Raw genomic sequence first — 22,203 nt, forward strand, 5'->3', positions numbered from 1 at the left:
CTTTTAAGTTCTAATAGTTAAGTTAAAATTTTAATACTATATGATATTCATAATACAAATAAACTGTTTGAGTAAAATGTATTGGGTTCAACCTGAACTCGTATCTGGACTTTTCTACCTCTGCCAATGTATATAATTTTTGAATATAAAGGATCGATCACAAGTTTTTCTATATAGGGTAATAAAAGAAAATCATATTGAGTAAGCAAGAAGACCTCAAGCACTCGCAACCGCATCTACCGTTTTCACTTATCCGCCCTTTTCCGCATCTGCAGTCCAATACCCGCTTCTGCGGTCACGCAGGTGTGCTCCTTCTCCCGCACCTGTGGCTCCTGGCTTTCCTTGGCTTGGCCGCTTCTGCAGTTGCACGAATGATAGCATACAACGTGTGGACCAACATGAAGCTCAAAACACCCTGGCTCGGGTAGAGCAGGAAGTTAGTCTTCATGTTATTTTTGAAATGTTGCAAGAACGACAAATGGCTATAGGCCTCGGCCTCGCAAGCGACACAACGAAAAACCTCTACTTGCGGCATTGTATTGGCACATCACCCTTGGCATAGGTCTCGGCCTCGCAAGCGATACAACGAAAAACCTCTAGAACTTTTTTCTAAATCAAATGCATGATAAACAATGCTTCGCAAAAAAAGAAGAGCTTGCTGTTGCTTGACAAAAAAAAAACATATTAAGAACACAAGAAAATTGGGATTAATAATACAATAATATAGTCCAAAATCAACCAGTTTTGCACTAGCAATAAATAGCTAGCTCCTCAAGTACTACTCAAAAGACCCAACAATTCAAATATAAAAACAAGCAATACCAATATTGCTAGTAGTCATAAATCATCATATTATAAACATATTTTGTTAAATTAAATTAACAAACTCCATTAGTCTTCTTCTTCTTATCAGCAACAAATTTCTTCCATGCAGCAGTAATCTCCAGCTGCACTTCTCTATCTGTTTTCTTATGCACGCCGCTGCCATTCGCCTCGGCCACGGCGAGCTTAGCGTTGACCCTCGCCGGAAGTGTGTCTAGCTCGTGGAGGACTTTTTCAATGTCTATCACCTGTTGAATCGGAAAAATAAATTTTAGAATTTTTCGAAAATTTGAAAAACTCCAACAGGCTGTTTTTAAAATTTTTTACTCGGATCACTCACAAAAAATTCAAAAACAACCGAAATTATATTAATATCTAAACACAACTCTAATTTTTAAAAATCATTTTCACTTCAAAAAAAGTTCACTTTTTTTTAATGGAATTTTACAATTCTTAAGACCAAACGCCCACTAAAATTTAAAGTACGATTAAAAAAACACAAAGGGATTGAATGCAAATAGCCTTTGTATATTAATTATGCATATATTATTCATCTACTGATTATTTTTTATTTAAGTGGTCGACTGAGCTGCTATTAGGGTTAATTCTTCTAGTAAATATAACAAGTGACAAGTCTTTCAAATTTCTGTGCTAATGAAATAGTGGAGAGTTTTGGTTAGTAAAGCATGACATATTTCAAGTTTTTTTTTAAGTACATAATTTGGAAAGAAAAGAAGTGTTTTTTGGAGGAAAAGAAAAAAGATATTTTGATAATAGATGCCAAGACAAGAATATCTTTTTTTTTAAAACTTTTGCATGGGTTGAAATGTCCTTTCATTGTAAGACACAACTTTTCGTTTAAATGAAGAAGTAACGATTTATATAGTCTAATTTCAACTTATTTGGAACTGAGGCGTAACGATACTTACCAGTCGCTCCGCGAGTGTACGGGAGAAATCTTCTCTAATAACAACTCTGAGAACTGTGACATGTTGAGCATTTGGTGGCATAGTATATGCAGGAATAATCCATCCAAATCTTCTAAGAGTTTCAGAAATTTCGAACTCATTGTGTTGACTGTTGTCTTTAAGAGAGAAAGCTACTAATGGAACTCCAATTTCTTTGGAGATTATATTGAATCTTCCACTTTTTTCAAGTCCTTCTCTTAGTACCCTTGCATTTTCTTGACAATTCTCCATAACATTCTTGTAACCCTGTTTTAACATAGAAGTTTCAGATTGTGAAGAAAAAAAAATCTAATGTACTAAGCTCTCGATATGCGTGGGGTCGGGGAAAGGGCCGGACCACAAGAGCCTATTGTAGGCAGCCTTACCCTGTATTTCTACAAGAGTCTGTTTTTACGGATCGAACCCGTGACCTTCTGGTCACATTGTAGCAACATTACCAGTTACGCCGAGGCTTCACTTTCGGAAATTTCAGATTGTAAAGAGTATATTTAAAGTGTGTTGTTTGTGAAAAAGATATTATTTTTAGAGTTCAAGTTTCTTACATCAGGTCATTCAAAAGATATCCATAGGCTAGACACCATAAAATGCGAGATTTGTAATCTTTAAATTAAGACTGGTTACTTGATATAACACATAAAAGTAATATGATAGTGTAAAAATTAGTTAGAATGATGATGTATATAATTTAAACTCGTATTTTTATGCAATTGATAGTTGATTAAATTGTACTAATAGAACTTAGAAGTAATGATAGCAATTGCCTGCCCATAGCTCCATTGAAAATAACAAAATTAATCTTAACTTACCTCAAAACCCAAGCGAATAAGTTGGTAATATTGAGCAATTACTTGGCTAGAACCTGCATTACAATAGCAAAAATGATTAGATTTGTAAGGCTAGTGATATGACTCTAGTGGTACTTTTCAATGTTTAGCCTTAGAAATATATATATCTAGCTAATTAGAGCATCATATGTTTTATGATAGTAAAAGGCAGCTTGGTGCATAAAGCATCATGCATTCACATAGGGTTTGCGGAAGGACCATACCCCAAGGAATGTAATATAAACAACTGACCTTAATGCAAGCATTAGCGGCATCTTACATGGCCCAAACCCGTGACCTATAAGTCACATAGAGACAACTTTATCGTTGCTCTAAAGTTCCCCTTCAGAAAAAGAGAATGGCATCATCCGAACTCGATTTTGACGAGTTATGGATTTGATGACAAGTCCATAACTCATTAACCTCAAATCCTAGTTCGCCTTGGATTAAGCACATATTTAAGGACTTGTAATGAAGGAATTATACCTTTAGAGAAGTTGAGAGTGAAAGTAGGTTGATCAGCACCAAGATAATTAATGTGGAAAATAAGTTCATCAGGCAAGTCTTCCTTATTCCTCCAAATGGCCCAACCAATACCAGCATAGACAAGACCATATTTGTGACCACTCACATTAATACTCTTCACCAATGGTAATCTAAAATCCCATTCAAGCTCAGGATAAAGGAATGGTGCAATGAATCCACCACTTGCTGCATCCACATGAATTGGAGTGTCCCACCTGTTACAAATTATCAACTATATATTATGATATTTACATATATAAAAAAGCAGCTCGGTGCATAAAGTATTCCGTATTCACGCAGGGTTCGGGGAAGAATCGCACCACAAAGGGTGTGATGTAGACAACCTATCCTAATACAGACATTAGTGGTTGTTTTCATAGCTCGAACCCGTGATCTGTAGATCACACGGAGATAACTTTACTGTTGCTCCAAGACTCCCCTTCTATTGTGATATTCATACAAAGAGAAGGAAAAAAAAAAAGATATTTGAACAAACACGTATTCACCATTGACCAGAAAGGTCGGAATTATTGGATATTATTCGGTCGACACTATAACTTAACAACCAAAAAGCTCTACGAAATCGTGACTTACCCGGTTTCTTTGTTCTTCTCAATCAAGAGGTCATTCAAGCGCTTAACATCTTCAAATTCACCATTGAGAGTGGAACCCAAGATAGCAGCTACACAAATTGTATTCTCATCCACCATTTCCACAGCTTTCTCAGGGTCCATCACATAGTATCCATCACTCAATTTTACTTCTTTCAACTCCACTTCAAAATACCTTGCAAATTTCTCCCAACACACCTGTTAAAATTACAAAATTAGCACTCTCAATTCCTAAATTTTGGAAACAAATCCATGTGTTTTATAGAGTTTAACTTCTCTACACGATAGTGCAAAAAAATTTAAACGTTTGGCCAAACTGCAAAAATCAGCTTATTTTGAGAAGTGTTTTTTTCAAAAGTGCTTTTCTCAAACGTAATTTTGGTGAGAAGCAGTTTGTGTTTGGCTAATTAGTTTGAAAAGCACTTTTGAGCAGCAATTAGTGTTTGACCCAGCTTTAAAAAACTGCTTCTAAATGTATTTTTCTCCAAAGTGCTTCTCAAAAAAGTGCTTTTGGAGAGAAGATACTTTTTTCTGCTTCTCCAAAACTGCTTATGCTTCTCCTCAAAAACACTTTTTTCCTTCTAAAAGCTTGGCCAAACACCTCAATTTTTGGCTAAAAGTGCTTTTGGCAAAAAAAAAAAAAAAACTTTTGGCCAAAAAGAAACTTGGCCAAACAGGCTATAAAAGATAAATACAGGTGACAGTCCATAAAAAATTGAATTAGTAGCCTAGAAAGTAAGATATATTATCTATCACAACATATTAAATACACTTATGGTAACAAAAATGATTTATATTTAATAAAATTAGAGGAGTTTTAATCTAAATAGCCATCCACCTAGCCGTTTAAACTGATTGCATCGGATGTAAAAATTTGTATAATTAATGTATAATCTATGTATATCAGCTAAGAAAAGTAAAGAAGAATTAGCCCAAATAGCCGACCACCCTACCATTTAAATTAACAATAACCGCTGAATAGATAATACATGCATAATTTATGTATTATTATGTTGAGTTTTTGTTTAAGATGAAATAGTTTTAAAATTAGAGTGAATGAGAAATGGAATTTGGATTTGGATTTTGTCAAATGATCGATCGATTGATAATTTTTTGGACCAAATTTATTTGTTAATAGTGAATATTAACGTGATATAATCCGTGTTTGTAACGGATGTTTTCCAATCCGTGTATTGTGCTGCAACACTAAGCAATAAGCAGCCTAGTGCACCTCCCACAATGGTGCAAGTGCTCCTCCCACCAAGCAAGTGTACATTCCACCATGTAAGTGCTTCCTCCATGATAGCCTAGTGCTTGTTTCACCATGGAGGGGGCGTATTTCTCTCAAATAACTGCTATAAATAGAACATAAGTTGGAGAGAAAGAAGAACACATTGGAAAAAACACTCGAAACACTCTGTATACACTTAATATACACTCTATATACACTGGATATACACTCTGTATATACTGGATATACACTTCATATACACTGCGTATACACTGGAAAAACGAATTGCAATCTGATATTCTCTTCAGTAAGAATTCAACATTGGCTATACTTTGTATTCCTTCCTCTCAGAATTTCCATTCGACTTCTGAGTTGTCCTCCTTATTCTGCATTGTTTTTAACTACAAACAAAGCATCCATAAGTGTGATTTGCTGCGGAACTTTGTGTTCGCTGAAACACTGGGGTTTGAAGTACCGCTACACCAGTGTGTAATTCGGGAGGAAATAATCCATAACCTTGGGTACTAGGAGGGGATTAAATTCCTTAAGGAAACACTATGAATTCAGTGGGCTCGAATTAATTTGTGTTTTATTTATATTTACGTTTATAAGCTAACGTTCTAATTTCCAGAATCATTATTTACAAGTACAGGATACAGAAGGAACAACAAGCTTAAGGAATTTAATGAAAATTCTGAGAGAAAGGAATGCAAAGTATAGCCAATGTTGAATTCTTACTAAAAAGAATATCAAATTGCAATTCGTTTTTCCAGTGTATACGCAGTGTATACAGAGTGTATATCCAGTATATGCAGAGTGTATATCCAGTGTATACAGAGTGTATATTAAGTGTATACAGAGTGTTTCAAGTGTTTTTTCCGATGTGTTCTTCTTTCTCTCCAACTTATGCTCTATTTATAGCAGTTATTTGAGAGAAATCCGCCCCTTCCATGGTGCAACAAGCACTAGATCATGGAGAAAGCACTTACATGGTGGTATATACACTTGCTTGGTGGGAGGAACACTTGCACCATTGTGGGAGGTGCACTAGGCTGCATTGTTGCTTAGTGTTGCAACACAATACACGGATTGGAAAACATCCGTTACAAACACGGATTATATCACGTTAATATTCACTATTAACAAATAAATTTGGTCCAAAAAATTAATCAATCGATCGATCATTTGACCAAATCCGAATCCAAATCCCATTTCCCATTCACTCTAATTTTAAGACTATTTCAAGACTATTTCATCTTAAACAAAAACTCAACAATCCCCCACATGAATGGGGAATGGCTATATCACGGAAGTATGCATGAAAAACTTGTGTGATTTGCAAGCAAGGATTAATTGCATCTGGATAAGTAGGTTTCCCTTTGAACTTTCCGTAGTGAACTTATGTCGGATATACTCGGTCAATCGGTAGATTTGATATCTTTGAACCGTCGAACTTTAGTGTATACCTAGACAACCATAAGTCACACAATCAATCCCTTAACCGTCTTTGGTTCTCATTGTTGTGTTCGTTTCAGCCATGAACACTGCCTGGTTTCATAAGTGCGTAGAGAATTGGCCTTGCAAAATTCTCCTTGAAGCGGCTAACACTTCACACTTACATAGGTGATTCCTAAACGTGTCATCCCTTAGATACACTATTTGATATACCTTGTATTAAATTTAGAAATCATTAAAAAGCCTTAATGTTTTATCCTTGGTACTGAACATTGTCTCATCACGAGAATGGACTAAAAATATTTGTTGACAATGTTGAACCGTCATTAATGACTTTGTTTGATCTCCTTGAACCTAGATCTTGGGATCTCCAGTCTTCTAGGTAGAGTTACCGCCACAATGACTTGTTCTCGGCCATAGTCTCATTCCCTCGATGATTTCTCAACTACCTCTCTAGTTAGGCCTTTTGTAAGTGGATCCGACACATTATCACTTGACTTTACATAGTCAATTGTGATAATTCCTCTAGAGAAAAGTTGCCTAACGGTTTTATGTCTTCGCCGTATATGACGAGATTTACCGTTATACATAACGCTCCCAGCCCTTCCAATTGCCGCTTGGCTATCACAGTGTATGCATATTGGTGCCAACGGTTTGGGCCAAAATGGAATATCTTCCAAGAAATTCCGGAGCCATTCAGCTTCTTCACCGGCTTTATCTAAGGCTATGAACTCAGCCTCCATTGTAGAGCGGGCAATACATGTTTGTTTGGACGACTTCCAAGATACCGCTCCTCCACCAATAGTGAATACATATCCACTTGTGGACTTCGAATCAGTTGAACCGGTGATCCAATTTGCATCACAATATCCTTCAATCACCGCAGGATATTTACTGTAGTGCAAATCAAAGATTAAATGTACTTTCTTTTGTTTCTTCCCGAGGTCGTTTAGATACTTCACCAATCGACTCGCATTCCTTTTTATACGGATATATATTTTCAAAGAACTCAGCATTATCTGATTCTATAACCGTATTATTATGAATGTCGGGATTTTCTGATTTATGAACCAGAAATCGATATGCTTTACTATTAGTCGCATATCCTATGAAAACACAATCAACTGTTTTCGGTCCTATTTTTACCCTTTTGGGTTTAGGAACTTGCACCTTTGCCAAACACCTTTGCACCATGGAGGGGCGGATTTCTCTCAAATAACTGCTATAAATAGAGCATAAGTTGGAGAGAAAGAAGAACACATCGGAAAAAACACTCAAAACACTCTGTATACACTAAATATACACTCTGTATATACTGGATATACACTCTGTATACACTGCGTATACACTGGAAAAACGAATTGCAATCTGATATTCTCTTCAGTAAGAATTCAACATTGGCTATACTTTGCATTCCTTCCTCTCAGAATTTCCATTCGACTTCTGAGTTGTTCTGCATTATTTTTAACTACAAACAAAGCATCCATAAGTGTGATTTGCTGCGGAACTTTGTGTTCGCTGAAACACTGGGGTTTGAAGTACCGCTACACCAGTGTGTAATTCGTTCTATCCTGGGAGGAAATAATCCATAACCTTGGGTACTAGGAGGGGACTAAATTCCTTAAGGAAACACTGTGAATTCAGTGGGCTCGAATTAATTTCTGTTTTATTTATATTTACGTTTATAAGCTAACGTTCTAATTTCCAAAATCATTATTTACAAGTAGAGGATACAGAAGGAACAACATTATATGTGTATAATTATATATAATCAATGTATATATACATAGAAAAAGTAAATAGTTAATATATCCGCTTATTTGTGTAAAAATTTCAAAATTAAATAATGAATTCAATCGGCTATTTGTGTAAAGATCCATGATAGGCTAACATTGGCCAAAATACAAAATTAACCGATCGGCTGAAACTAATTGCATTTACTAGATATGTATATAATACATGCATACCAACAAATATATATTTCGTCGGTTATTAATTTTTAGGAGCGGCTAAAAATATAGATTTATCTTACCTGGACATTGGCACCAGTGACAATATTGGGCTTGTCACAGGGCTTCCCTTGGGCTTTCATTTTATTTTGCCATTTTCTCTTGAAGGCTAATCCAGCAAGCATAATAGCCTCAGAGGATCCAACAGTTCCAACTCCAACTGCAGTCTCTCCATCTCCAAGTGGTGCGTTAAACAAATGAGCTATCATATTTACACATCGATTCTGCAAAATAAAATAAAAAAATAAAAAGATTTAAAATTATTTAATTCTGACAAATTAAACGTATTCTTAGTTTGTCGATATAATTTTTGATTTTAAGTTATATACATCGTCTGTGAAAATTTTTCATTATCACGTCACTCATACTCCCAAAGAATATTTGTAGGTAAGCTTCCTTTTAGTGTGAAATTTGCAATATAAAAATAAGTCAATATACTTGCTACAATAGATAAATCTGGCCTGAAGGTGTAAAATTTTTGTTCAGTATTGATGTATATATAACAACAACAACAACAACCCGGTATAATCTCACAGGTGGGGTATGAGGAGGGTAATATGTACGCAGACCTTACCCCTACCCCGAAGGGTAGAGAGGCTGTTTCCAGGAGACCTTCGGCTCAAAAAAAGCAACAGGAGCCGATATATTAGTACCATAAAAATGCATAATAAAATAATATGTAAAGGGGCTATAACTTAAATTAAAATAATAATGTTATTAAACAATTTATGAGTTTACATAATATGTAAAGGGGATATAAGATCACAGGTGGTAGAAAGTCCTATGCTATACACCCTTCGTCTCATATTAACAGTCATGGTTACTAAAAATAATTGTCTCAAATTATTTATCATTTTAGAAGTTCAAGACAAAATTGATATTTTTTTCCTTTTTTACCCTTAGTAATAATTGTTCTTGAAGATGAAGATAAAATATAAATAGAATAAATATTCAATGAAGATAAATTATATCTTAAGACATAAATAAGGGTAGAATAGTCCAATCCCTTTCCTAATTAATATTTCTTAAGAGGCGTGTAATAAAAAAACACGACACATAATATGAGATAGAGGGAGTAATAGCACAGAGTGAAGGATAAAATGGTAATAGGAAAAAATATCTGCTTAAAAAATTGTGGCATATGGTCATTCATTCACTTTAGTTTAAATCCCCCGTCAAAATTTATGCATTAATTAATTTATGCATTAACTAAACTAATCAAATTTTCAGAAATTTGAACTCTTTGCGTGGTGGGGCCAGGAGTCACTAATTGACTTTTCTTTAATAACAAAAAATCAGACTTTCTGGAATTTTTTTTTTAAATATAATTATGGGACATTTGTTAGACTAGTTCGTCTAGCTAGGTTGAGAAACAAATTCAAACAGATCGAAAACGACTTTAAACTTCACAAAATCATAGTCTAGTTTAAACAAATCAACTGCCAAATTAGACAAAACAGTTGCTTATTAATACTCTCTCCGGTCCATAATAAGGGATTTTTCGACTGTTTTCGCACTGATTAAGAAATTCACCTTTTAATATTAATTAGCAATAAAATTGATCATATTAACATTTACTATCTCTTCACATAAACACTCATACCATACTCCAACACTATTGACTCCAACGGCAATGTAGGAAACAAATAATTAATTCATTCTTGAAATCTGGAAAAATCACTTATTTTGGACCATAATAAAAGCCAAAAAATCACTTATTGTGGACCGAAGGGAGTAATATTTTTTTACGTCGACTGTAATGCTTCTAGAATATTCCTTTTTAAAGGAAAAATGGAAATCCTAAACTTCAACTTTCTTTTTTAAGGTCTTTTTAAGTACCATAAAATTAAAATTAAAATTAAACTACTTGCAATCGCCTACAAAAATAACTATTAATATTTAATTTAAACTCGCTTTTAAAAAACTAATATTACCACCCAAAGAAGAATGGCAAAAGCCATCGTATATGTCGGTAAAGTAAACCATAAGGAAAAAAACAAATTAAAGGAAACAACATTATTTTTCCATTACCCCACAATTTGTCCATTTTAAAGGATGTCCCTATCTGAAATATTGAGATAATAATTAAAAAAAAAATCTCAAAATGGAGAAAAATAAGTACAACTCTCTCTATGGTGCCCCAAAAAAAAAAAAAGGAGGAACAAGTCCAACCATCTTTGTCATTTTTATTATTATTTTAGCAACGAGTGCAACTGAATTTATTATTTTTGTCACAAAATTTAAATTGAGATGTGAAAACCATTAATATTCAATAAATATTAAATTTGAACACATTATTTAAAGTATAATAAGTTTAGTGTTAATAATTTCAAAAATTGAATCGATTAAATTTAAATTCCGAATCAGTTTCTACTCAGGTGGTCCATATCTTTCTTTTTCCTCTTTCTAAACCTAACCCTTTTTGTTTTTAATATTTGGAAAATGTGTAGGAGCTGCTACTAGACGCGGAAAGATTTATTAAAACTCATTAAAAAGTATCGAGATCGAAGATTATGGAGCATTTAGTTAAAGCTTTCCAAGATTTAGGGATCTACATTTATGTTTGTTTTTCCTTTAGTTTTAATCAGTGTTTATTTTATATTTTTTGTTGGACCCTTAGTTTTTAATCAATGTTTATTTTATATTTTTGGTGGGAGGGAAAGGTGTAACTTTTATTGTTTTACACTATCAACCGTGAAAAAGATTAGCAAGGTTCATGCTATAGTAAAGTGAAAGATCTTTTACTAAAGTAGAACAAAGACAGGTGGTAGGGGATGAGCAAAATGCAATAGATGTTTATTATTCTATCCGTCCAATTTTACTTGTCTATTATTGACTCGACACACGTCTTAAAAAATAATAAATAACATAATAATTTTACTATATTACTCCTATTTATTATATATTGAAAATGAATTGGAAATAAGTACTAATACTTAATAACAAGGGTAAAATAGGTATAAAATAGTAAATTATCCATTGATTTTTTGAACTGGATAAATAACAATTGATATCTATTTTTTATAGTGGACAAGAAAACTTGGACGGAGGAAGTACTAATAACTTATATATATGGCATGTTTCTTTTTTGTCTTTCTTTTTTTTTTGGATGGGTGTTTGGAATAAGAGCGTATGCATCGATTTCAGTAGTTTTGGTCCAAAATTTTTGTTTGACTTAAAAAATCGATTGAATATTTATAAATTATTAACTAGAACGCAGTAACTTAAAAGGATTGAAATTTTAAATCCATAAACTTAAAATTCCGACTTCGCCCCTGTGTCAAGTTTATGGGAGTCCCAAGATATTTTATTTATAGTACTTATATCAAGGACATGATTTGCATTATTGCATGTATTGGAACAAAAAAAAAAAAAAGACGTGGGCCTATGATGCTTGAGTACCACTTAAATTTGTTATTTGCCCATTGTTTATTCTCCTACGCTACACTTAAAAGTAGAAAAAAAGTTAGATATTTTTGGGGACATTTTACTGTTCCACACACTTTGTTGAATTTGAGAAAAGTTTCATTGAGAGATGAATAAATTCCAGAATAAACCTAACAGTACTATTTTTCTTCTTTTTGTGACGCAAAAGTCACAACAAGGCATTCTACTATTATTACCAAAGAAAACGAAAATGAAGATTCAAGTTATACTAGTATATATTTTCGGTGTAAAATATCTTTTACAAATTTGTGTAATTTAGCTTAGAAGTTTTAATTACCATTTTATCAGTTATTATTACCAAAGAATACGAGAAAGAAGAATACACATTGACGACAGTATAAAAGATCTTTTACAAATCAGTAAATTAAGGAGTATCATTTTTATCAAATTATTACTTTTATATATATTTATTTATAATTTTGAGCTAAACTAATATATACAAACACTAAAAATTCTTCACACACTGTCACATCACCTTTATCTTTTGTAATAAACTTATTTTATTTTCAAGATCACTGATCTCAAAGTTTAATTGTAAATATATTTTTTACACTATTGATGTATATAAGTTAAATTCTATTATAAGTTACTTGACCGTGTATAATATTTTTAACACGATCAGCCAAGGACGAATTTAGGGGGCGGAACTCGAACCCTCTTCACCAAAAAAATTGCACTGTATAATACAAAATAGAATCCGATTATAGTTTATATTTTAAATCCCCTTGATACATCCTACTGGTCACAATTTCTTTTAATTTTTTTTATATTTTTTTTACCCCTTTAGCAGAAATTCTGTCTCGTCACAACGATCCAGAAAAGAGAGAGAGACTTGCCTGAAGCTCAGTGGTTACAGGGTATTCATCCATGTCAACGTAGTTCTTGTTAATGGAATCCATCATTAACTTATTACACTCTGGTTCCATCCATGTTGTCACAAAAGATGCTAAATTTAGCCTTGGATTTCCATCTAACATAAGCTCATCATTTATGATTTGATATGCTGCTTCTTTTGGTATAGAATTCTCTGGCATCTTAAACCTAAAAATCCAAAAAATCAAAAGAAAAAAGTTCAAAAAGAAACTCCATTTTCAAGATTATACAAAAGAAAATCTTAGGAAAAGAAAGCGCAAGTGATGATGGGTGAGTTTAGTCAATATCCAGTAAAATCTCACAGGTGGGATCTGACGAGGGTACCTCGTGAAGGTAGAGAGACTGTTTTCGAAGACTCTCGGCTCAATGAAAAATGAAAAGAAGCACAGTAACAACAGCGATGATGGGTGTGTTTAGTTTACGACAACAACATATGTAGTTAAATTCCACAAGTGGGGTGTGAGGAGGATAGTGTGTACGCAGATCTTACTCCTACCTCGTAAAGGTAGAGAGGCCATTTCCAAAGATCCTCAGCTCAATAAAAAATGAAAAGAAGCATAGTAACAACAGCGATGATGGGTGTGTTTAGTACGACGAAAGTTATTTTTCAGAAAATGTTTCTCGGAAAATGGACTTATTTTCTGAAAGAAAAAAAATTAGTGTTTGATTGGGTGAAAGATCAATGGTTAATAATAATATAAGCAAATTAATAGCATTCTGGTGAAATTATGAGTATTAAATATTGATAGTAACGTCTAAATGTTGATCAACACAATGATCTGAAGTTAAAAGTAAGAAAAATGACTTTTCCCTATATTCCTCAAATAATCTTTTTCTGACAATCAAACAACAAAAAATATCAAATTTTTTTTGAAAAATATATAAATTCTTTAAGCAGAAAGGAATAAAAGAATTTACGACGTAAATTAACTCTAACTTATTTAAGATTGAGACATATTATATGTACCTGGGAAGAGAAGTTCGAACATATCGGGAAGCGAAAGTGGAGTGGATGGAGACGTCACTTTCCGACGCTGTCTTGGACAGAACCATGGCGGCGTAGTGGTGGTAGTACGACGGAGAAGATCAGAGACTAAAACAAGAGAGAAAATGGAAATAAGGAGATATTTTCCTTCCTTTCTTGAAGAAGAAATATAGAAGAAGAGTCACTATATATAAATATAATGAAACTTGGAATTATTATGTGGAAGAGCTGGCACGACTTTATTGAATTACACTCTTTTTTTTAGGGAGAAATTCAAAAATAGCCAGATTTAGAAATGGTGTTAAAAAATAACACAATTTCAAAAGTAATCGAAATTTAGCCATCTTTCATGGAAAGATAAATTTGAACGAAAACACTATTCAAAACCCGGAAAATACGCCAGTATATTATACTGGAGTTCCAGCATAAGTATGCTTGAACTCCAGCATATTATACCGGAGTTCTAAGATAAGTATGCTGGAACTCGATCATAATATGATGGAGTTCCAGCATAAGTACACTAGAACTCCAGCATAATATATTGGAGTTCCAGCAAATATAATTATCTAGTATAATATACTGGAGTTTGGAGCACCGGTGTTCCAGTCTCCAGTATATTATACTGGAGTTAGCAAAGTATATTGGTCCAACATAATATGCTGGAGTTCATACACAGGTGCACCCAACTCCAGTATATTATGCTGGACCGGTCTCTGTTGCAGCAAAATAGTGGCTATTTTTCATTGACTTCGTAAACACTGACTATTTCTGAATGACCAGTCCGAAAATTGGCTATACCGTGCTATTTTTACCTTTTTTTACAAGGTGCCCCATATTCTTTTTGGAGCCCGACTAATTCAGTTTCATGCCAGAAAGTCCACTTTCGAAATAGAATACTCTTTACCAAAATTGAGACCGTAGCAAAATCTCGAATTTGAAATATTTGGTTAAAGATAAATAACTATTTACCACTCACCTACAACCTTTTGTAATCAGGGGCGGATGTCATTACCTATGCGTTCAATTGAACCCATAATTTTTGACGCGCAGTAAAAATTTATATGTAAAAATTCTTAAAATAACAACTATAGTAGATATGATCAACTCATAAATCTAAAAATATAATGGGGTCAATGCTAAAATCTTTAATAGTTGAACCTATAGAATTTAAATCCTGGATCCGACTTGTAATTTTTGTTGAAACTTAGTTAAGCTGGAGGATTTGGATTTTTCTAAGTCATTATATAGGAGTTAGTCTCATTCAAAAAGTGATTAGATAAATTAAAACAGAATAAAGATAGTGGAGTACTTATTATGAGAATTTTATATTTATTAAAGGAAAGTTTAACAGATAAGACTTTAACTTTATTAGTTGTAATAGTTGTAATGATGCTGCAAAAATAGAAGTTTAGTATAGTTTCAATTTTTTTAACTTATCACTTTTATTTTATATATTATTATTATATACTTGCTTATGTACTTCCAACTTATTACTCATTTGTTAGAACAACTTGTTATTTTTTATAGCAGGGAATTTACACGTAATGAAGTTTTTTTGGAGGAATTTTTTATGCATAAAATTGATGCAATACTTTATAATAAATTTTTAAATCATCAAATTCGCCCTCCCCAAAATGACACCTGTTTTTATTCCATAGATTTTTCTGATGTTTATTCTCAGCATAAATTGGTTAATTGTCCACTCTTTTTTTGGTCCAACTCATGATTTTTTTTTTCTTTTTATTAGTTATACCTATTAAAGAAGAAATAAATGTGAACTGGACATGTTCTTCTCCAAAGTATATGCTAATCACTTATAAAAAATAAATAAAATTGGAATACTTGAACTATGTAGTTTTTATTTCTGAAGAATTTAATATCTTAAAAGTAATTTGATAATTAAATTATATTAATCCAAACTGACTTAAGACCATGTTTCGTGATAAAGAGATATGTCTGAACGCTAATCTAGAATATTGGATGAAGTCATACATGAATATTTAATGTTACAAAAACTTCGTATTAAATTTGAAATAAAAGTAAAAGAATAACAAGTCCAATTCCAATATATGCACATTTTCCCCCATTTTCATATTGATATTTCAAGAAGTAGTTAATCAAATGAAATACCACTAAGGATTATGGGGGAATAGAAAATAATATTTTCTACATTTAACGAAAAAAATTCAGATTTAAGCTGTAAGAACGAAAAAAAAAATCTTAGAGAATTTTCCCTGCACAGAGTGAATTCAAATTAATCGGGTCTCAATATAAATATTAAATTTTTTTTTTTAAAAAAAATAATCAAACGAATTGTGACTGCCTTGGGCAAAGGGAAACGTCGGTGATAGGTTAGCTTCCTGGCACCTTCATATGTGTTTATTTTGATTTTTCAAATCTCCCTTTTCAATTTAATAAAAGAAAAGTGGATACTAAATAAATTAAAGAACATACTATACAAAAATATTTTATTTTGAACGAATGCCACAAGGACCATTAAATAATTAAATTTGCTCCTCCACCTAACTCATTTTAATTATTAAATAATATCCTCAACTACCAATCATATTTTATTGCATACTTCTTTTCTTTGTTTTATTTTTAAATAAATATATTATCTTAAAAATGCAATAATAAAAAATCAAAAAGTAAAAGGCAAACTATTTTTTTATAAAAAAAATTCGTTGCCCATGTTATAAGAAAAGTAGATGGATAAAAAGATATCATCGATTATATCTTTCTGCTGTATATTATCAAATTCAATTGATAATACTAACACAAGTAATATGAAGGATTTAATTGATAGAACAAGTTCAATCAATTTGGGATTATTTACCTTGACCATTGTAACAAGATCGTACATGAAGGATAATTGGAATAATTTTCAAAATAAATTTGTATGTACTATGGTCTGGGGTGGAGTGCTAAGGAACATGATCCAAACCTTATACTAACCTATCAATATAAAAATTAAAAAAAAAAAAACTATCATTTAATTTAATTAAAGAAGTCACTTTACACAAGACACCACTTGGCTGGCTTGACGCCTTGATTGAAGGAGACTAGTGCCAAGTCACTAAAGGAAAAATATGTAATTATTATGGCATACCCGGATTAGTGTCCTGAATTTTTGAGCGGCTAATTCGTAAATCAGGACTAAGTTTTCTGAATTTCTGAACTACTAATTTAAAATTCTAGATATAAGATTCGAGCTTTCGGACACAATTTTCGAACTTTAGGACACGATGTCCTAAAGTTTGAAGTTCGAGGTTTAATAAGACGCCGTCAAGTTTGAGCGAAATTGACTAATCTTTAAATACATTGTAAAATGTGGATATATTTTAAACAATATACTTAAAAGTGACTATCTGGTGTCATTCCACTACATATGAAGTGATTTCTTATAAGGGGTATTATTACTTTTACCTCGCTCTAGAAACTATTTACAGTCAATAGTCGAAAAAGTGCATAAAATTTGTATAATTTTTATATGTAACATACATAATGTATATATACATATACAAAAAATATTTTTTTTAAACTATTATTTTAAAAGCGGCTATAGAGTATCATTTTTTCGTTCTTGTAATTCGCTTGAGTTTAGATGGATAGAATACTCGGTTCTTATTAAAGATTATTAGGTAAGAAATATCGGTATGGATATTTTCAATTCCCCCGTTGCATTGGCTGATTATTAATATCCTTTATAAATTTCTTCTTTTTTCTTTTTATGTGAATTGATTGTTAATGGTTATAAAATTGAAAAAAAGAAACAAGGTTCTGGAATATTTCATTCAATTCTTGCCAAATAGGATATGCGTATTTTTGTGTCTTACAAAAATACTTCTATTGACATTGTGTTCTAATATTGCATCTAATCAAGTATAGTAAACTTATTATATTGTTGTATTTTAGCATAATATTGAGAGAAAAATCCATATTTAAAGTTCAATTAAAGGGATGTTTGACTTTTGATTTTTTTTTTTTTTCATAGTATTTTTTTTTTTGTCTTGTTTCTGTCATTAATTTACACCTTTACGCGTATGTGTACATGCACACATGAATCATGATTGACTAGAATATTAAAGGAATTCAATAAAGGGAACCATACTATTAAGTAAAAAAAATAAAGTCGAATGGGTTCTGGATTCTAGAATGATGATTTGTAAGTAGTGAGTTCTAAATTTAAATGTACACATATTTAATAAATCTCTTAACACAAATATATTGTTTAAGCAAAAGATACTAATTTCGCCTGAACCCGTAGCTTGACTTTTATCTCCGCTCTGCTAATAAATTTGAAATTGCTTACCTGTCGAAAGTACAGTGGATGGATGAACCAGAGGCGAAACCAGAATTTCAAACTTATAGGTTCGGGATTCTAACCCTTTTAAATTACCGGGTTTCAAACAAATAATTTACATATATTTAGTGAAAATTTTACGATAATACATGATTTGAACCAAAATTACTAGGTTCGATCGAACCCGTAATCGACATTGTGGCTTCGCCTATGGGATGAACCCCTCTAGCTATCCTTAACCATAAGAGTAGGATTGAGTGTAGTAATGAAAAATAAATGTTGACATGAGACGCACACCTATACGTGACTTGAATCTGAATTATCGTATTAATGATTCTGGGATACCAGACAATTATAAAAAGCAATAATTTTTATATTGAAAGTCAAGTTAATCTTAGACATTTCTACGTTGCCGACTGCTCATTGAAGAGATACTTTGAACAGTCAAATCACTAATTGTACTTGGAAAAAGACCTTCAATTGCCATGTTGTTCGTCTTAAATTCTTATGATATTTTCAAGAGTTTAAGTTTTATGTGCTGATAATATAAAAAATATTTATACAATCAGATTAGTTAGAAGTCATAATCATTCAGAGGCGGATTCAAAGAGTATTGTATTATTGATGCGTTTTTTAGTTATGTTGGGGTAGAAGCGAATTTATAATTTTGAATTTTTATGAAAAAAGGCACTTTAATGAGTGAATAAATTATTTACACATACAGTCAAACTTCTCTATAGCACCCTCGTTTGTTCCGATATTTTTTGGCTGTTATAATAAAGTGTTGTTACAAAGGACAATAGATTATAACATAACATAAAAATCAATTTCAAGAAAAACTTGAATTTTATAGTGAATTGCTGTTATATAAAGATGTTATAGAGATGTCTGATTGTGTTGAACGGATTTTTTAATACAAATACAAAATTTTGGTCAAAATTATTACGATTTAATTTATAGAACTTAGCATTAGAACTTCAGCTCGGCCGCTGATTTGGGGAAAGAAAGTGTATGAAAACCGTTAATAACTACTTTTTTGATCTTAATTTGTTCCATTAGAAAGTTCCAGAGCTTCAAATTTTGTTATAAAAATATCTAAAATTTTCTTTTTGAGTCAATTGGAAATGTGAAAGGGGAGAAAAAGAGAAGGAAATAGAGTGCGACAGCAATGAAAACACCCTGTACGACAGAGATGGATTTTGATGGCTCTTTCCTTTTTTGTTTGGACATTACATTTCAGTAATTTCATGGCAAAATACAATTATTCCAATCTTATACACTTAACCTTTCTAAAATGTAGCTAAGACACCTATTTATCTACGTGGACAGCGCGTGATTTACAAAAAAAGAGAGGCATTTGAACAATAAAAACCTGGATATTTGGTGTTTTATATGGACTGTCCATATCCAATAAAATTTATCCAACGGTTAAAAATGATTTTTTCCCTTTTTCAATTTATTTATTGTTTCATTTTTCTAAAGTAGCCCACCCACCTGCCCACCACCGATCCATCTAAAGCTCTCCACCTTCCACTATGGTTAAATTCAGGGGCGAAGCCAGGAAATTCAATAAGGGTGTTCAGAATATGAATACCTTTTGTCAGTAGGTTATGCAAGGGTATTCAAAATTTGTTTCTAATCAATAACAAATAATATTTTACCTTATACGTAGTATAATTTTTCTGCGAAGGGTGGTCAGTGACCACCCTTCAACCAAAATAGCTTCGCCCCTGGTTAAACCAAGAAAGTTGCAGAGCTAAATCGTTTTTGTCATTAACCGAATTGGAAGTGAACGCAACATTACAAGCCTGTATATTGAGGGATTTGGACCCGATACCGAGACAATTCCTCTTGTGAGGTCGGAGCTGTAAATAAAAAAACAGTGAATACTGAGGAAATTCCTCCTGCCATGGTCAACACTTAAAGCACCATCATTTTTTACTTTTCCCTCATTTCCTTTTCCGAAGCACCAGGCCGAATAAAAAAATCGTTTCTTGATCTCGTGAAAGGGTGCTCATTTTTTTTTTTTTTTTTTTTTTTTTTGTATTTTCAACTTGAAATAGATTCTAAAGTTGAAGATTTTTATTTTTATTTTGCTTTTGGTAAATAGAAATTTCAAATGTTGATAAGTTTGGGCGCTTCAATTGAATGAATACGAAGGTGGTTGATTAATTTGAATATTTTTTTCTGGTATGTAAATTTGTCATGGCTGTTGGAGTTTAGAGAAGGAAGTTAATGAGGGGAAGGGGGAGGGGGGAACACCAGGGGACGGGGACGTTTGCTTCTTTTTCTTTTTCCTTTTAAATATTATCAATGGGGTATAAATTTAGTATTTTTCTCTTTTTACTTTGAGTTAGGACACGTATCACGATCTTATTGGTGCGTGACATTACACGTATTTTTAAAAACTGGTCAAGAAAAAAGCGGTGTGTCTTTTGTACACTTTAGAAAGGTTAAGTGTGCAAGGTAATTCTTGTCCGTAAAAAATGTAACAGGGATTTGGTCCACAAATCGGGGGTAACTTATGTATTTTGCCTAATTTCAACTATATTCTTAGATGTAAATTTTTTCTTTAATTTATAGAAATCTTTTAAAAAAATTATTTTGGAGTTGCGTGACTTTCATTTTCTTCCTTGTAATTTACTTTTGCTGCATTTCAAGCTGAGTTTTTCATTGATGAGTTTCATACCTACCGTCAAAGAGGGTGCTGAAATAATTGAAATTGTTATACTCTTATCCAGATATATTTTGAAGTGAATGATAAGAATAAAGTGGGAAAAACGTAACGAAAAGATCTCATTCCCTCTCAACAACAACAACAACATCCCAGTATAATCCCACAAGTGGGATCTGGGGAGGGTAATATGTACGCAGACCTTACCCCTACCCCGAGGGGCAAAGAGGCTGTTTCCAGGAGACCCTCGGCTCAAGAGAGCAACAAGAGACAATATATTAGTACTATCAATAGGCTCATAATAAAACATATAATACATAACATAAAATAAAAATAACAACAATATAAGAAATATAGGAAATACGAAAATGATGGAGAAAAGGATGTAAGGTATACTAATATCCAATAGATATAGCGCTGCATCAGTAGCTGATCAGTAGCATCCTAAGACTAACTCCTAAATGGTTAGTCTCACTCTAGTGCGCTGTATTAATATTCACAAACTACCCTCTAACCTACAACCTTAATGCTCGACCTCCACAATTCCCTGCCAAGGGTCATGTCCTCAGAAATCCTAAGTCGTGTCATGTCCTGCCTGATCACCTCCCCCAATACTTCTTAGGCCTCCCTCTACCTCTCCTCGTGCCCACCGCCGCCAGTCGCTCACACCTCCTCGCTGGTGCATCAGTGCTCCTCCTCTGAATGTGCCCGAACCATCTGAGTCTTGCTTCCCGCATCTTGTCCTCCAAGGGGGCCACGCCCACCTTCTCTCGAATATCTTCATTCCTAATCTTGTCCATCCTTGTATGCCCGCACATCCACCTCAGCATCCTCATCTCATTCCCTCTCGTTATTTCATTTATTATGATAGAAATTATTGAAGCTATCAAGAAGGCTGTAATTCATTGTGTAGTATTTAAATATTATATTAAAATGAGGTGAAAAAAAACAGGAAAAAAGATAAATGTGAGTGAAGGCTAAAGTGAGGTGTCACATAAGCTTTTTCATTCCCTACTTTATATCTATACTAGTGTAATGGTCCGCGCTTCGCGTGCGGTTATTAACAAAAATTAAAAAAAAAAATACAATTGAATCTTATTGACATAATAACTCATTTAAATTATTATATGAAATCTTCTTTAAAAAGCTATGTAACACATTAATGATACGCTATTTTTCAGTCAGTACTATTGTTGCGTCTTGCCAGAGGCCTTCTAAAGGCTGATGAAGCAAGACAATATTAGTATTGGTATTGATAAAATCGGGAAACAGTTTGATTAAGGATAAATTTCTACTATCTCATTTACTGATTTCAATGCCTAATAGTAAGACACATAAAATAAACTTTCGGGGTCCATAAAGTGCCAAAATTTAGTTTCTATAAAATGTCAAGCAAAAATATCACGCACCATCATGACAAAAACACAACAAAAGAAAAAAAAAATAAAGAAAAATATCATCCATTTAAATTTTCAT

General features: G+C 32.7%; 1 protein-coding gene across 1 annotated transcript; it reads right to left on the minus strand.

Annotated features, from left to right (window-relative positions):
• Positions 1-684: 684 nt before the first annotated feature.
• LOC104229813 (glutamate decarboxylase) lies at positions 685-14,101 on the minus strand. The gene is made up of 8 exons (XM_009782522.2): positions 13,733-14,101; positions 12,729-12,933; positions 8,469-8,669; positions 3,734-3,948; positions 3,101-3,354; positions 2,597-2,649; positions 1,752-2,036; positions 685-1,070 (listed from the first exon to the last, which is right to left on the minus strand). The coding sequence occupies exons 1-8, from the start codon at positions 13,816-13,818 to the stop codon at positions 879-881; spliced, it is 1,491 nt and encodes a 496-aa protein (XP_009780824.1). The 5' UTR covers positions 13,819-14,101; the 3' UTR covers positions 685-878.
• Positions 14,102-22,203: the final 8,102 nt, after the last annotated feature.

Source organism: Nicotiana sylvestris, chromosome 5 (genome assembly GCF_000393655.2).
Source record: "Nicotiana sylvestris chromosome 5, ASM39365v2, whole genome shotgun sequence".
Classification (NCBI taxonomy): Eukaryota; Viridiplantae; Streptophyta; class Magnoliopsida; order Solanales; family Solanaceae; genus Nicotiana; species Nicotiana sylvestris.